The sequence below is a fragment of the Mesoplodon bidens genome, assembly GCF_964165515.1.
Source record: "Mesoplodon bidens genome assembly, chromosome: 3".
Classification (NCBI taxonomy): Eukaryota; Metazoa; Chordata; class Mammalia; order Artiodactyla; family Ziphiidae; genus Mesoplodon; species Mesoplodon bidens.
The window spans coordinates 175,834,565-175,851,878 of NC_138178.1; the positions used below are offsets into that span (position 1 = coordinate 175,834,565).

General features: G+C 46.2%; 1 protein-coding gene across 9 annotated transcripts in view; it reads left to right on the forward strand.

Annotated features, from left to right (window-relative positions):
- Positions 1 to 17,314, forward strand: part of PPP2R5C (protein phosphatase 2 regulatory subunit B'gamma) — a 133,806-nt gene that overhangs the window by 106,410 nt on the left and 10,082 nt on the right. For 8 of the 9 annotated variants that reach the window (XM_081230331.1, XM_081230333.1, XM_081230334.1 and 5 more), the window contains 7 exons: positions 780 to 839; positions 2,633 to 2,741; positions 4,135 to 4,188; positions 9,322 to 9,492; positions 10,895 to 11,022; positions 11,734 to 11,835; positions 13,773 to 13,845. In XM_081230331.1, the coding sequence (XP_081086457.1) occupies positions 780 to 839; positions 2,633 to 2,741; positions 4,135 to 4,188; positions 9,322 to 9,492; positions 10,895 to 11,022; positions 11,734 to 11,835; positions 13,773 to 13,845 (697 nt within the window). Of the gene's footprint in view, positions 1 to 779; positions 840 to 2,632; positions 2,742 to 4,134; positions 4,189 to 9,321; positions 9,493 to 10,894; positions 11,023 to 11,733; positions 11,836 to 13,772; positions 13,998 to 17,314 lie in introns of those variants that run through there. The other variant, XM_081230338.1, reaches the window with a different exon arrangement.

Below are 17,314 nucleotides of genomic sequence, written 5' to 3' on the forward strand. Positions count from 1 at the left end.
TCTCCCTGGGCCCAGTTTATTCAGCAGTTGTGTTTCAAGCACCGGTCAGATGCCAGGCTCGGCCCTAGCACCAGGGACGCAGTAACGATAAGTCCTCGTCCCCATCCTCAGGCTGACACACGGTGCAGGAACTGCTGGGAGCCCCAGGGAGCGTGCACGGGGGCCCCGCGGGAGTGGTTTCTTGGGGCAGGTGAGTCGGGCTACTCAGATGGAGGTTTCAGAAGACGGCACTTGAAGCAGCATAGGGAAAGTGTGAGGTGTCAGTGAGGACGTAGGGGAGATGACCCCAGTGGTGAGGAAGTAACTTGTACCCTTTGCAGAGACTGTGCTAAATATTGGAGGCTTTAAAATTGAGTAAGATGTCAACTTAGGTTGAAATGCAGCAAAAAATAAAATGGATTAAGGGATGGATAGAGAGATGTATGTGTGATAAAGCAAACAGCAAGTCGTTCGCTGTCAAATCTGGTGGTTGAAATACAGGTGCTCACTGTAAACATCTCTTCACTTTATGTTTGAAACTTTCAAAATGAAACATGAGGGAGAAATTTGAGCAAGCCCATGCTCTCTGCCCTCCAAGTGTCTGCATGTCCAGGCTTTGAGGAGTCTCTCTGGTAACACTTAGCAGTGCCCCCGGAACAGTTTTCACAAATAGATTTGCTTATTGTTGCCTGGCTACGTGGTTTTCTTCCTAAAAGCATTGTTTTCTTATTCCGAGGATTTTATTCTTTTCCAGACATTATTTCAGTGTCTAATTCTAAATGACAAATTGCTTTTTCTAGATTTATTTATGAAACAGAGCATCACAATGGCATAGCAGAATTACTGGAAATACTGGGAAGGTAAGTTGTCTCTTTGTTATTGGTAGCGAAAGGCCTTAGATGGAATTTATGCCAAAATGATCCAGTTCATTGCATTCCACAGCCCCCTCCCCAAGGCAAGGCAATTTAAACTGTTCTCTAAAAGGACGTAAAGAAACCTCACTTAATGGCCGGGGCTGGTGAGCTCTTGGATCAGAACTAAATGACACTAAATGACAAACCTCTCCCATCCCTATGGTTGCATACGTAGATTCTGTTTCATGTACCTCAGGAGCATTACTATGGGAACACAATTTCAATTATTTCCTCAGGAGCAGTGTTAAAAATAGTTACATTAAGAAGGTTAATATTTGACACTTAGAAGAAGAATAGGTCGTTTATTGTACATTTGGGGTATTGAGTAAATGCTAATGTGTTGCTTTGATTTTATAAATTTTTCATATGTATACTTATAAAATAATTAACATATCAAAATTTCATCGTCTTAATCCAGGTAGAGTTCTTGCTTGCTATCTTTTTTTTTTTTTTTTTTAATCAATGACCTATAGGTTTTCTGTCAGACCTCCTAACTCACTGATTCCCAAACAGAGTTCCTCAGGGTCCCACGGCTGAATAAGCTTGGAAGTGCTTTTTCCCCAGCACCTTACTTGGGGATTCAGTGTATGTTAGCAGCTAAAGGTTTTGAGGAGTCCTGCAGGGAAGAAACTGTACTCGTGGTTCATCTCGTGATTCCCAGAACTATCTGAACACAGTAAGCTTTTCAAAGGAACACTGTTGTCATCTGGTAGATCTATGGTCCAGCCCTTCTGAAAACAACTCTCCTCGCTGTTTCAGATATAATGTAAAACAAATGACGGTCCTCGTGGAGAACTCTACACTGACACATTCCCGGGTTTCTCTCTCTCAGCAGAGTGTAGTGAGTGCTTGAGTGGGTGCCCTTACTAGCTGTCCGGCCTTACTTAACCACTCTCGCCTCCCGTTTCCTTATCTATAAAATGGAAAGATACTCATATTCACGTCTGAGGTTGTTGCAAGGCTGGGGTGAACTGAGTAAAGTGTCCAGAGGGCCTGCCACACCGCACGCAAGGGCCTCAGAGGTCCTCTCCTGTCCCCTCATTTGAACGCACACACCATCCTGGAGGCCACTTCAGGCTTACCCTGCCTGCAGCTCCCATGTGCCCCAGGCTCATGAAGGAGGGACCAATTTAGAAATGGTTTGAACTGCTTCTGCAGCTCGCAGGAACTTACCTCGTTATAAAGCCAAATAGATAAAATACTTGATGTCACAAACAAAAGCTTCAGCTTGGAGGTTAAGAGCAGGGGACCCCCTTTCCTTGCGGAAGGGAACAGCTTTCTTGTTGATTTCAAAACAACGCCAATTTGCACACCCAGCCTCTGTTCTGCCAGCACAAGCATAGTGAGGCAGGATTTCCCTGGGGAAGTGTGAATTCCTAAAGATGGTGAAGGCCGGAGGAGGGTGCTGGCGTTCCACCCGAGCTACTACCCGGTCTTCATGGCCCTGCCTAAGGAAGGAGGTTTTGCCCCCAGAGACTCCTGCTCTTCTGGGTAGCTCCCTGTAAACTCAGAATTTTTAAATTGTCCTGTAGTTACAAGATAAAAATGACTGTACTTCCCTGAAGGTATTCAATGATCTTTTAATTTCTGCTACTCTCCTCCCTCCTTTCTTCCGACACACATAGTTTGCTTGCTGGTTTTCATGCTGGAAACAAAAACCGAAAGAAAAACAGAAAGATTATGTTTTTTAATCTGGAATTTGTAAATATTCAAACTTTGGATAAATTCTGTTTTCACAGTATAATTAATGGATTTGCCTTACCACTAAAAGAAGAGCACAAGATTTTCTTATTGAAGGTGTTATTACCTTTGCACAAAGTGAAGTCTCTGAGCGTCTACCATCCTCAGGTAAGGGCTCCTCCCATGGTGTTGGTGGGCCCCAGGAGCTTGTCCATCTCTGCTTGGACATCAGTGAACTCAGGATATTGAGCCCCAGCCTCTAACTGGGAGTGTTTTGTCTCTTATATCACAGTGTTGACTTGGGTGTCAGGGTTCTGGTGATGAGTGAAAGGATAAGGGAGTAAAGAGAGATTGTTTTTGAGAAAATCAGAAAAACCTCAGGAAAGGAGAATTTCAAAATTGGTTGTAAACTGAGAAGGGAGTGGCTCACGCGATGAAGGGGTCAAGGAGGACCTCTCAGGAAGGCTTCCCGTGGTGGGACTGAAACCTAGCACCTCAAAGACAACGCTGCTATGTCCAGTATGATGGCTTAAGAAAAAGTTGTTGGGGGAACTTCCTGGCAGTCCAGTGGTTAGGGCTCCATGCTTCCACTGCAGGGGGCATGGGTTCGATCCCTGGTCAGGGAGCTAAGATCCTGCATCCTGTGCAGCGTGGCCAAAATATATATATATATTTCAAAAAAGAAAAGGGTTTTTTTTTTTTTAAACTGTGGGGTTTTTATAACTTTGTGGTGATACTGAAAATCTGATCCATAAGTGGTTTCTAACTGGTTGGTCAGCTGCGTTTCCCCAGGAAATCTACGTTTTCCTTCACTCTTACTATTCTAAGTTCCGTACAGACAGAATGTAAGCTACACTGACTGCAGCGCAGAAGGTTCTAGGGAGACGCCCGGTCACTGTGGGTGCAGGGCGGGTGGGCCCAACATCTGGGTCCAAGGACCAGGAACCCCCATTCTGCGGGACCTCCCTCGGGGAGTTTGCCTCATGGCATCAGAAAGGTGTATCCTTAGATGATTCTAATGACACTGGCTTCCTGGGAAATCTTTTACTTAGAGTTTTTTCCTCTGATTCCTATTAACTGGTATTATCTTTACATCCAGCCAGTTTGTTATCATGTTAGTTGTTCTGTATTAGAAATTAATAGTTTAGGAATTTAAGATGGAAACAGATTTTAATTTGCTTTTTCCCAGCAGTTAGATTACTTGTCCATTACAGTCTCCAAAAAGGGCACCAGAAAACTCCCACCAAACCTGGCCTGGCTTGTCGGTGTTGGTCTAAAAGACTGTTTCCTGGTTTATTTTAGCTTTCTGATGTTCCTTTTGCAGTTGATCTGTGTTGCACATTGATCCTGGGGTCCCTCCCTCAGAGCCCCTCCCAGAGCCTCCGGCGGGGCCACTGGACGGAGCCTGTGTCCACCCAGGAGAAGGGCTGTGGGGGACAGTGCGGGCAGGGGACAGCGCTGATCACATCCGGCCCTGTCTCCCCACAGGAAGATGTCTAATGGCGATACAGCATTTCCATGTTAAAATGGAATATTAATACTTTTTCTCCTCTTACTGTAGCTGGCATACTGTGTAGTGCAGTTTTTAGAAAAGGACAGCACCCTCACTGAACCGGTAAGTACACCCCCTCTGGTCAGGGCCTTGTGATGTAGTGTGTGTGTCTTAAGTGTCAGTATCGCAGTCTGGCTGCTTCACCAAGACAGCTTCTTCATCTTAAGTTATAACACTAGTAAACACAAACATTTCATTCCTGTGTTACAAGTTTTCAAACTGTAGTGATTTTAACTACAAGTTCCCTTGTCGAAGTGATTGTTCATGTAAGAAGATGGCCGTCTTCTCCCTCATTGCATTTTACTCTGAACGGCATCCTGCTAGATCACGTGCGGTTTAATACTCCCACGTCGCTTGGTTTAACAGCATAGGTCACTGACTTCAGTCAGAGGAACTGTAGCAAGGATTCAACATGCTTGTACTAAAGAGATTTTACTGTCTTGAAAATTCTTTCCAAGTTATAGTGGCACTATTTTATGGTCATTGGATCATAAATGAACATTCGATTGCTACTGGTCAGTGTTTAGATTTCTAAGTTTCTTGGCATTTTATCTTTATTAAAAATAAAAAGGCTATTGTAGCCAAGATTCACAAAGTTGGGTGTGTCAGGTGCCAGTTGAAGCATTTGAATACACTTTTTTATCAGCTTTATTGAGACGTAATTCACATGCCATACAGCTTACCCACTTAAAATATATGATTCATATGGTAGACCTAGGTTTTATATTTCTTGTGAACCCAATCAGGAACTAGAATATAGCCTAGAATATAGTCCTATACACATAATATATCCTTAGAAAATACTTACTACTAATTTGACAATTATTAGCATCATGATTTAAATTAGTAGATACAGTACAGGAACAAATTTTGTTCTATATGTGACCTGCTTTTCATATGATGGTATACAATTACTTTTGTTTACTTCTCACCAACCGTCTTGCACCTTGCAATTTGGAGTTTTAGTCCTCAGCATTAAAATGTTTTTGGTATTTCTTCCTGTTCCAGGACAAAAATCAGAAAAATCAAAGGTATTTGTTTAATAAATTGCTGTACTTAAAAAAAAATGTATGATTCAATGGTTTTTGATATATGAGGTTATTAATTTTTTTCAATTGTGGTAAAATATACTATAAAACAAAATTTGCTTTTGTAAGTGTACAGTTCAGTGGCATTAATTACATTCACACTGTCGTGCACCTGTCACCACTGTTTCTAAAACTTTATCATTTGCCCCAAACAGAAACTCTGTCTTCGTTCAATAGTAACTCCCCACTTACCCTGCACCCTCCCCCTGATAACCTCGAGTCTACTTTCTGTCTGTGAATTTGACGGCTCTAGATACCTTATGGAAGTGGAATCATACAGGATTTGTCCTTCTGTGACTGGCGTTATTTCACGCAGCGTAATTTGCTCAAGGTTCACCTATATTGTTGCGTGTGCCAGAAATTCATTCCTTGTTGTGGCTGAATAGTATTCCATTGTATGGCTAGACCACATTTTGTTTATTCATTCATCTGTCAATGGAAATTTGAGTTGTTTCCACATTTTGGCTGTTGTGAATAATACTGCTATGAACGTGTGTGAAAATACCTGCTTTCAGTCCCTTTGGGTATATACCCAGTAGTGGGATTGCTGAATCATGTGGTAATTCTGTGGTTAGCTTTTTGAGGAAATGCCATACCATTTTCCACAGCAGCTGCACCATTTTGCATTCCCATCAGTGGTGCACAAGGGTTCCAGTTAATCCACATCCTCGCCAACACTTGTTATTTTCCATTCTTTTTTATTATAACCATCCTAGTGAGTGTTTTTTGATTTGCATTTCCCCAATGACTAGTGACCTTGGGCATCTTTACACATGTGTGTTGGCCATTTGTGTTTCTTCTTTGGAGAAATATCTCTAAATTCATTGCCTTTTTTTTTTTTTTTTTTTTGCGGTACGCGGGTCTCTCACTGTTGTGGCCTCTCCCGTTGCGGAGCACAGGCTCCGGACGCACAGGCTCAGCGGCCATGGCTCACGGGCCCAGCCGCTCCGCGGCATGTGGGATCTTCCCGGATGGGGGCACGAACCCGTGTCCCCCGCATCGGCAGGCGGACTCTCAACCACTGCGCCACCAGGGAAGCCCGGTCCATCCATCTTAAATGGTAGATAGAAAACTCTGACTCGGCACGAGCACAAAGCTACCTCAAGCCCCCTACACCCAGTCCCCAATATTTCCACCCAGAACCACTTCATCTCTTAATCTCCTGCAGCAGAGATAACATAATTGCACTCTGGATTACAGAAAGCAGATGAATTTTCTGTACATTAAAAATGTTCAGACCCTCGCCTCAGTAAATTCCTTCCTTTGAAATTTCATGTATTATGACAATACAAAGCCCATTTTGTCTTACTTCAGCATCGAAAGCATGTAGGTAATTACATGAAGGTGTACACTCTCGTGAAGGTGCTGGGAAGGGCAGTCGGCCTGCGTGTGCGTCTCATGGTCCAGCACCTGTGGCTCCCCGACGTCTGTGTGTGTCCAGGCTCAGGAATTGTTAAAGTCTGATCCGTTTAAAAGACGTTTGTTGCTCCTGTCTGTAATCTGTAACTAATATTTTTATTTGTAAACTTTGTACAGTGCCCAAAAGCTTTCTGGGCACGTTGAGCACTTTTCCACCCACCTGTCTCTTGAGGCTGATTGAGTTTTACTCTGTGGCCTTTTTCCCTGGTGTTTCAGGACAGGAGAGGGGCTCCCTGGGACGCCAGCCTCGCCTGCCTTCCCTAGCCACCCCCTCCCCCCACCCCGGGAGTAGGCCACCTGTTGGGTTTCCCCAGGAAACCTCAATCCTGAAGTATGCCCAGCAGCAAGCAGCCATTGTTGGCTCAGAGTAGCATTCCCCGAGCAGACCCCCACTCTGCAAAATGCAGGCACCCTCGGAAGTAGCTGAAACGTTGGGTATTGGTCATAGGTCATTCCAAGTAGCGTGAAAAGTGAGCCCAGCATATACCTCTGATTCCAGAAATAATACCTTTTCCAGAGACATTGAACAGCTAAATCGTGTCCTATAGTTCACAGCTTAATGTATTTGTCCTAATAAAATTCCATTTGCCAAATGACAAGGAATGGTGGGTTTGTGAGGTGATTTGCATCTGCTGTGTTCTTAAAAGTGATGCCAATACACAGAGTATAGTAGGTACCCAAACATCTGTTAAATGGTTTTGAGCAAAAAGTAGGAAAATCATTAAATGATGCATTTTAAAAAATAATCTCTCTTTTTTTAAATTAATTAATTTATTTTTTGGCTGCGTTGGGTCTTCGTTGCTGCTCGTGGGCTTTCTCTAGTCACGCCGAGTAGGGGCTGCTCTTCGTTGCAGTGCGCAGGCTTCTCATGGTGGCGGCTTCTCTTGTTGCAGAGCATAGGCTTTAGGCGCGCGGACTTCAGTAGTTGCAGCACGCGGGCTCAGTAGTTGTGGCTCGCGGGCTCTAGAGCACAGGCTCAGTAGCTGTGGCACACAGGCTTAGTTGCTCCGCGGCATGATCTTCCCGGACTAGGGCTCGAATCTGTGTCCCCTGCATTGGCAGGTGGATTCTTTTTTTTTGGGGGGGGGGGTTGTTTTTTTTTTTTTGTGGTACGCGGGCCTCTCACTGTTGTGGCCTCTCCCATTGCGGAGCACAGGCTCCGGACGCGCAGGCTCAGCGGCCATGGCTCACAGGCCCAGCTGCTCCGCGGCATGTGGGATCTTCCCGGACCGGGGCACGAACCCGTGTCCCCTGCATTGGCAGGCGGACTCTCAACCACTGCGCCACCAGGGAAGTCCAATAATCTCTCTTTAAAGACAGTTGTGTCATAAATTTTTGCGTCAGACTCCAAAACTAGGAGCACTTTTAAAGTAAATTTTGGAATTTTATAAAGAGTAAAAATATAAAAGATTGTCCAGGAGCCTGAAGGTCAAAAGCATCAAAACAGAACTGTCCTAAATGAATGTTGTTGAAAAGCCCCTTGATTCTAACTGCGCTGAGGACTCACAGGCTGGCCTGTGAGCACAATTGGCATGATCTGTGGAGCCAGAAATGACTGGTGAATGGAAACCGCCAGCCAGTCTGAAAGCATGAGCATTTGCAGTGATTTTCACAGCAGTCCTGAGGCTGGGGGCCGGGATGATGGGTCCAGAAATCTCTGTGTTAAGGCTAAACAGCTGCTTTAAGTAACAAGTTGCAGTTGTACAGTTAGGTGTGCAAGTATGTATATGTGCTTTACATATACGTACATAAATGTTTTGGATCTCTGTACTGTTTTAGGTAGCTAAACTCTTAGGGGTGTTGTTGATCTGCATGCCAAATCTGATAGTTTTGGGTGAAGAACCTTTACTGGTAGGAAATTTGGGAACTGCAGGAACACGATAGCAGAAAGGTTGCCCAGCAGAAACTGCCTGTCTGATGGGCAGGGAACACAATGCCCAACACTCACCAACCGCCCGACTGGACGTGCCCCGCAGGGAACGGCTTCACAGGCTGCTCTGGGCGGGGCCCCGGCCAAGGCCAGGCTGCCACCCCCTCGCTGCGGCCAGCAACTCCTCAGGCACTTGCGTGGGTCTAGTAATAAAGTCTTCTCAGCAGCCCCAGGGCGAGGGTCTTCGTGCCCCCAGTCTTTGATGAGGGCTCTGGGGCACCGAGTGGTGGGCACGAGCCCGTGGCCACACACGGAGGGCTTGCTAACATCAGTGCTTGACATCTCTCTTTCCGATGTGTTTTAGCACGACTGAAAACACTGTGTACACACACTGTGTATGTATATTTGTGTACAAATATATATGAAGAGTCAGTTAATTTGAGAGAGAAACCGATTGTGCCCCTGTGTATATGTCTCCACACTAAGATACATATACGAATTCACATGCTCTGTGTTTCTCCACTGGTCTTGTTCTCTCTGAATTCTCCTACCTGCCTCTTTTTTTTTTTTTTTTTTTTAAGGATCTGACTCTTACTGAGATGGTAGTTAATCAGAGTGGGTCACACAAATTAAAACTGTGATTCTAAACCATATAAAATTAGACCTACCTCTCTAATTATAAAAAAACCCACATTCTGATTTACTGAATCACTGTTCCTTCTACAAGTAAAAAAGCACCACCTCATCTTGTGGCTTTGCAGAGGGGACACCTTACTGAAGAAACAGAGGGCATCACACTGTGTGTTGTCTCTTCTGTAGGTGGTGATGGCACTTCTCAAGTACTGGCCAAAGACTCACAGCCCAAAAGAAGTCATGTTCCTAAATGAACTAGAAGAGATTCTAGATGTCATTGAACCATCAGAGTTTGTGAAGATCATGGAGCCTCTCTTCCGGCAGCTAGCCAAGTGTGTCTCCAGTCCCCACTTTCAGGTATGCGGCCCGGAGACGGTGGGCTCGTGTCACTTCCCTTTGGAGCTGGTAGGTCGCAGTGTGTAGCTGGTCATGTTTTGCTTCTCGGGTAATTTGAAGGTAATATTCAAGCTTTTGCTTCAGTGTATTTCAGAGTAAGATCCTGAGACTTCAGCTCTACAAAATACACTCTAGCACCTCGTCCCCCCTTGTCACTGAAAACGTGTTTCTCAATAAGAGTAATTAAAGACAGCTTCTCTGTAAACGACCTCTGGCTCTATGTTCACTGGGTTCCCAAACGCACACAACCTTCTTCTCCACAACTTGAGTGATCAGTGCTTACGGAGAATATAAAACTGTTTAGCTTTGCGTTCCCTCCCTCCATAAGCTCTTCATTTCTGACATATGTGAGTTTCTGTCCCTTTACCCTTTAAAAAACAGTAATGGTTCTGATTTTTGTACCTTCCACATTCCTGTGTGAGAGGTGCCTCGGTCGTGCCACTTCCCACTTCTCCTGATGTCCTCCTCACACCTTCTGAGCCCCTTTCAAAGGTCATCATCCCCAGTGGCTTTTCCAGCCTGTCTGCCTCCTTTTAACATATCGGGGACCCCATCTTTTTGTATCGTTGTGACGGTATTTGTTGTGAACTCGTCGTGAACAAGGTAGGAATCCAGGCACAAAAGGAGCACAACCTCCCAGTCACCAGGGAGTCGGCAGCCCAGCAGGAGAGGGGAGGTGTGTCAGCGCAGCCCCAGGTGACACCCGTGTCCGCGTTGCCGGCGGTTTCGGAACTGACCGCCTCGGTGGCCTCCGCCCCTCGCGTGGTACCTCGCTGCCCTCCCTGCTGCCATCTCACATCCCCTCCCTCCAGGGCCTCTGCAGGGACAGGCCCCGCCACCACCCACTTTAAGCGGAAGCCACGTTTCCGCACACACGCCAGCGCTCCCTCCCCTCCCCTGCTGCTGTTCGCCACACGACTTAACCCTTCTAATAAGTCAGACAATTCGCCCACCGTTTGTTTACCCCCATGGAACGTAAGCTCCACGAAAGCAAGGATTTCTGCCTCACCTGGTTCATGGCAGAATCCTCAGTGCCAGACGGCACTGCCCGTGGTGTAGACGCATAATAGATGGGTGGTGGATGGCTGACGGACAGGTAAAACGAACTCGTTTGACTTGTCTCCTCGGCATCTAGACCGTGTCTAGCAGAAATGTTCCTTGAACTCATGAAAAAATGAGTGACAGTGATCTTGACAGACAGGAAGTCATCTGCCTCTCTGTTGAAGGCCCTTCAGGGTTACAGTCTAGAGTATTTTAATCTGTAGAAATAATCTTCCAATCCAGTATAATTCGTTTTCCTATTTACATGTGTAATGGAACGCTTTAATCATCACAAACAGCAGTCGTGCCCTCCGTCTTTCAGGTGGCAGAGCGAGCGCTGTATTACTGGAATAACGAGTACATCATGAGTCTCATCAGTGACAACGCAGCAAAGATTCTGCCCATCATGTTTCCATCCTTGTACCGCAACTCAAAGACCCACTGGAACAAGTAAGAGAGAACTGGCTGCCGTCAGATCTGGCCATCTTTAAATTTTGCATATTTTGCTGATACTTCAGTTACGATTGAATCCAAGTCTGACTATCAGTTAAAAAACAAGATGCTGACTTCTTTGTGGGCTGTAATCAAGCAGAAGTGTGGGCTGTATCTTGGCCTTCCGTTCACGTCCTTATCCCCGTGCCGAGCCCACGTAGGGCCTATTGCCTCACTCCCCACCCCCCCCATCTCATCCCCGGCGGAGTCGGGAGCAGCATCTTCCGGGCCGCCTCTTAAGTTCCCTCCGGAACAGTTAAAGATTGTCACAACCTCAGGGCTCAGTCCCTGCAGGGGCACAGTGGCCCCCCCACATGCGGGGGCCCCAGAGCCCTGCTGACACTCACCCTGGGGAGCCAGAGAGAAGAGCAGGTGACCTGAACACCACTGGGAACCTTGACATCTGCCCCTGCTTCTCTCCTTTGTTCTGTCACTTGCTGAGGATGAACAGACTGATTGACTCAGTGGTCATCTCCCGAGACCTTAGTAGTCAGTATGGATGCCATGTCACCCATGTCATCGTCTCTGCTGAACTGGTACTTGTGAAATGTGGGCCATTGAAATGGGCTGATAAGTTGGGAGAGGAAGTAGTCTGTGGTGGAGGAGGGGAGGGAGACAGATCAAAAAAGATGAAGCGTTCTGAGTTTCAACACGAAGCTTTCGTTACAGGACGATACATGGCTTGATATACAACGCGCTGAAACTCTTCATGGAGATGAACCAAAAACTATTCGATGACTGCACCCAGCAGTTTAAAGCAGAGAAACTGAAGTAAGTTGCTCCTTTCAAGAGTTATTCTTTCAAGGATTTTTTTTTCCTTAATCCTGAAAAAAACCTCGCCCATTAGTTTGTCCTAAAAAGTTATTCTTCACTTTAAAGCAAAATCAGCCCTTTTGTACTTGAAAAGCAAATTAAAACTTTGTTATGATAACTTATTTTCAAAGAAAACATGTTTAAAGTTAGCTATTCTCTGGGAATTCCGTGGCGGTCCAGTGGTTAGGACTCAGCGCTTTGACTGTGGTGGCCCCAGGTTCAATCCCTGGTCGGGAAACTAAGACCCTGCAAGCCGCATGGCGCAGCCAGAAAAAAAAAAAAAAAAAGTTAGCTGTTCTCTCCGTTACGCTACTTGTTTAATCATTGCAAAAAGTGCATGTATAGTCACGAATTTAACTTTCAGGGGCTTTGCTTTTCTCAGGGGACACTTAAAGGCAATAATGTGTAGTAATTTTTCATGTTTATCAGGCAGGAATTTGAACTGTATCCTGTAAGGTTTATATGAAAGAGCAGGAATCTTCATCCAGCATAGCTTTATTGTTCTAATTTGTTGATCTCCATAAATTCGGGCATTCTCTGGAATCTAGTGCCAGAGTCCCTCACAAAATCAGGGCCCTGCTCTCATGCTGTGAGGACTTCAGAACCCACATCTTTCCGGGGACAGGCTAGATTAGGGGTCCCCAACCCCGGTTAGGAACCAGGCCACACAGCAGGAGGTGAGCGGCGGCGAGAGGAGCTTCCTCTGCCGCTCCCCACCGCTCCCCACCGCTCCCCACCGCTCCCCACCGCTCGCATTCCCAGCTGAACCATCCCCTCCCCCACCCCCGAGTCCGTGGAAAAGTTGTCTTCCTCGAATCAGGTCCCTGGTGCCAAAAAGGTTGGGGACCGCTGGGCTAGACAACTCTGTCCCTAGGCTGTGCTAGTAACAGTATGATTCATTAATTATCAAAATCACATCTTCAGAGTCAGGTGTGGACTGCGAGCAGATTTGATTCTTTGTCGCTTGAAACCGAGGTAGATAAACTCTGAATGACTGTAATTCAAACTGCAGTGCATATGTAACGAAGTGCCATGTTCATTCCTTAGACAGTATGTGTTTACCTATGTGCAAGGCCCTGTTACGGGTTCTGGCAACACAGCAGTGAATAAGACAAACAAAAACCCCTGCCCTTGTGGAGTTTACATTCTGGGTGGTGTGGAAAGAGAAAGACAGCAAAATACAAATGAGTAAGACATAGTGTGTGAGGGACAATGACAAATGAAGCAGGAAGGGGCACAGGGAGCCAGCTGTGGGCTCTTTAAACCTTCAGGCTGCCCGGCCCATTCCTGCCTCAGCTGAACGCAGTGTTCGGGTGTGAAATATGTGAACATCGGGGCTTTTCTAACGGCACATCCTCTTTCATGGAACATCACATTTCTGAAAGGGACCTTACAGATCATGTAGCACATTCACTGGATTAAAAAAAAAGAGTTGGTCCCGTGATAAGTAATGTACTGAAGGTCATGCGCCTTGTTGGTGTGGATCTACAGGCTGTGCCTCTGTAAGGACCTGGTTCCTTCACGCTGAGGTGTGGTCTCACTTTTCATGAGTATGTAAACTTCTCACCAAAATCATGTAGGTCCTGTGACGAAGCAACAAAACAAGGGGGAGGAAGGAGACATAGATGTGCTTGTGCAAATGTTTCTAAGAGCTTAAATTCTTAGAGATGTTAAATTTTTGGTGTATTTATATTTTTAACTCTTTTCCACTAAGCCCAGTTTCTTTTTTTTTCCCGTTATGTACCTTGTGGTCACCACTGTGACGTACGTGGAATAAGACCAGACAGTGACAAAGGGGAAATAGGTGTTGTGTTGCTGGCCATGTTCCCCCTTAACATTTTCTCTCTTGAATTTGATTCGTTCTCTAACACCAATGACATTTTACTATTTTTCAGAGAGAAGCTAAAAATGAAAGAACGAGAAGAAGCGTGGGTTAAAATAGAAAACCTAGCCAAAGCAAACCCCCAGGTACTAAAAAAGAGAGTAACATGAAAATGTCTAGGGTGTAACTTGAATGTTTTTATGAGATAGGAGTGTGGATTCATCGTGAGAGGGGAGGGAAAGTAATTTCACTAACACTGTATATGAAAATATCTGCAATAAAAATACTTTTCAACTTTTGTACAAGTACTTATTTTGCCCCACAAAGGTTTTTACCACAGAATTGACGTTTTTTTTTATTATTATGCTTTTTAAATAAGATATGAACCTTATGAATATACTGTGGTAAAAAGAAAGTCAGGATACAAGCTCTGTTTTGGGCCAAGATTGTAATTTGCTTTCTCAAATGTCATAGATGCTGTAGTTCAAACAATATTTTCCTTTCTTTTTAATATCAAATTAATTCTAAAGGAAAAGAAATTAGGTTTGAAATAGATTAAGTATGAAGTCAATGTCCTCTTTCCTAAACTGAGGTTTCTGCAGGCTGAGCCTTTCTCGTTAACAGTTGACCGACTTACGTCATCTTAGCCGCTCATCCTTTCTCCCATCCCAGCACGCCCTGGCAGGTGGGCGCCAGTGACGTGTCTTCTGAACTGCCAGCCCTGGAGCAGTGTCCCCCGACGCATTGCCTCGGCCTGACCCCCGAGGGCTGGGGGTTGGAGCCGTGTCCCGGCAGACGTTCTTTCTGATGCTATGTGCCTGCCCGATTATCACTGAAAATCATTGGCCCCACTAAGAATTCTCAGGCTGTCCTCAGCTCCCCAGAAAAGATTTTACTTTCTGAGGAAAACTGCTCAGCTACCCCTAAAATCCTGAAAGGTTCAATACGGTGAACCAGATTACAAGCGATCTATTTATTTTCTTTGGTGAGAGGTACGCATAAATCATTATTATCTCAGTTGCTATGTGGGTTTTCAATCTCTCTGATGTTTAATAAAAACTGATACATGAATACAGAGTTAAAAGTATGTACTTTACCTACATAACAGCATACTGACTTGTATTCCCTCTGATAAAACTATAATCAAGACACAAACCACAGGAAAATTGAATGACATCCTTAAGTGTGTGTCCTTGATGCCACCTGAAACAAGTACCTGGCGTTTTTCTAACCATTTTTATTCCATGCTCTCACACAGAAATGCTATTATAGCATGTGAAACTGTGTAGTAGCTAATTTAGGTAGATAGCTATGGGTATGTACCTTTAAGAATAGAATTTATGTTGAACGTGAGGTTAAAATACTGACTGACGTTTGTTGTAGGACACAGTAAAAGCATACGTCTGGGGCAGTGTGGGTGGATGGACCCTGCCCGACGGGGCCCAGGCCGTCTTGCTGTGTCCAGACGGCCCCGTGCCGAAGGCAGACGGGTCCCAATCAGGGTCATCAAGGACCCCGTCACACACACCCTTGAGATCAACACTCTTGAAAAACATGTAAACTATATACAGATCAGAGGGTCTGATTTTATTTATTTTCCCTGGAAAATAAGAATGATCTCATAGAAAATTGCATAAAGCCTAACATTACAAACGAAGAGCTGGCTGTGATTGTATTAGCAAAGGTGGCCTGGTTTCACTGCTGTGCTATAACAGATGTTCCTTCTAAGATATATATTGTCCTCCTTTCTCTTTTTCTGAAGTTTTCCTAAATGTTCTTACATCACATTTTTATTCCTTTGGCTGCTCCGTTTTAAAATGTCTCGGGCAGCAGCCTGAGCGCGGTGGGCTTTGCCTGCGTTCACCCCTGCGTTGTGCTGTGGCGCTCTGACCTGAGCGCCATCCTGCTCGCGTCTGCGTGTGAGAACCGTCTGTGACCACACCCCAGCAGGTCCTGTCCGTCCGCATGCTCCAGTCCACCGAGCAGTGTCTGAAACGGAAAGTACTTCGTGGGCTAATATCTCAGAGCTGGAAATGAGGGCCTTGGTACCCGCTGTTCACTCTCTCTCGAGTCCTTTCTAAATTCTAGTCATTGCTTGCCATTTACAACAGCAGCAAAAAGTAAATAGTGTTGTGGGTAATACAGCTTGCGTGCCACTTCCGTAACGAAAACATGTAGGTGGGTTTTTGACGCCCGACTCCCCATCTCCAATCTGCCGTTTTGAGAAATGATTTAATAGCGTCCTTATTTTAGGTGGGTTCCCAATCCCTCGCTCTGTTCACTGGCGTGTACCTAGCGGTCTTCCTGATGCTGACCCCTGTGTTTTCACAGGCTAAGTCTTCCTCTGCTTGGAGATGCGAAAGCAGGTCCCCACCTGGGCCGGTTGGGATTTGGAAAGCTGTGGTCCTCCAGGATTTGGGTGGTTTGTTTTAGCAGTTGTGGCGGTTTCAGCTGGGGTTTTTTCATGTCAGATGCGATTTAATTTTTTTTAAGTCATGAGATAGTGACGCTTTCTAACATAAATGTGCTTTTCCTAGTCCACCAAAAGAGGCCATATAACAGTTGTACTCCTGTCTCCCTCCTGTGGGGGTCATGTGAAATGAAGACAAGGCACTTCTGTGAACTTTAAGTGTGGCTCTGGCTCAGTGTTTCTGCCCCTTTGCAATGACAAGACGATGCCATAGGAGGCCCAGGGCACAGAGTCTGGTTGCCTGCCTTTCCTTTGGGAGATGAGCCTCTCTGGGGAAATGTGCCTTCCTTATTTCACCTGTCGAGAACTTCAGCCTCGGGAAGGTTTTTATTCCTAGTGAGACTCCTCTGCCCCCGAACCTGCTAGTGACATCGATTTCCCATAGGCATTTTGTAGCATCCTTGTGCGTACTTCCCTTGCCCTGAGCCCCAGCAGGGCCTCGGAGCCCGCACTGCTCTAGGCACGGCCGCTGGCAGGGTCCGTGTAGAGCGCTGGTGTCCTCTTGGCGTGGCCGAAGCTGAAATGTTGGTTAAGAACCATCCCCGCACCACCCCTCTAGCACTGCAGTGTCTCTGCTCCGTCTGCCCCGCCCAGCTGAGCCCCGGGGGGCAAGGCGCCATGCAGACCCCAGCTCCCTGCGCCCAGCAGGTCACCACCTTTCTGGGCAGATGGGTGCCAGCTGCGTGTCCCAAATGGTAGCGCTTTCCCAGGATACAAAAATGAGAATGAGACACGGCCCCAGGTGTCAAGGAGGGGAGCCAGATGGAAGCATAGAGAACCCAATCGCGACGGTCGATGATAGCACGCGCTGGGGGTTGTGCTGGCGATGCTGGCAAGAGGCCTGGCAACGCCTTTAGAGAGACACGTAAAGGAAGGCTGGAGGGTAGGGTGGCCACGGCGAGGTGTCCCCATGGCACCGGGACCTTAGCCCCCAAGAGTGCTGGGCCCCCTGGAGGTGGAGCCAGCCTCTTAGAGGCTCACCTAAGAGGCTTAACCAGCCGGGGGCTCAAGGCAGGGGAAGGGACGACTGGGAAACCGTAGACGGAGCGTCACTCATGGGGGAGGGTGGGTGTGGTCTGTGACAGGGACAGAGCTGGAGAGGGGGCAGGACCCGTGAATTTTATGCACCAAACAGTGTGCAGGTG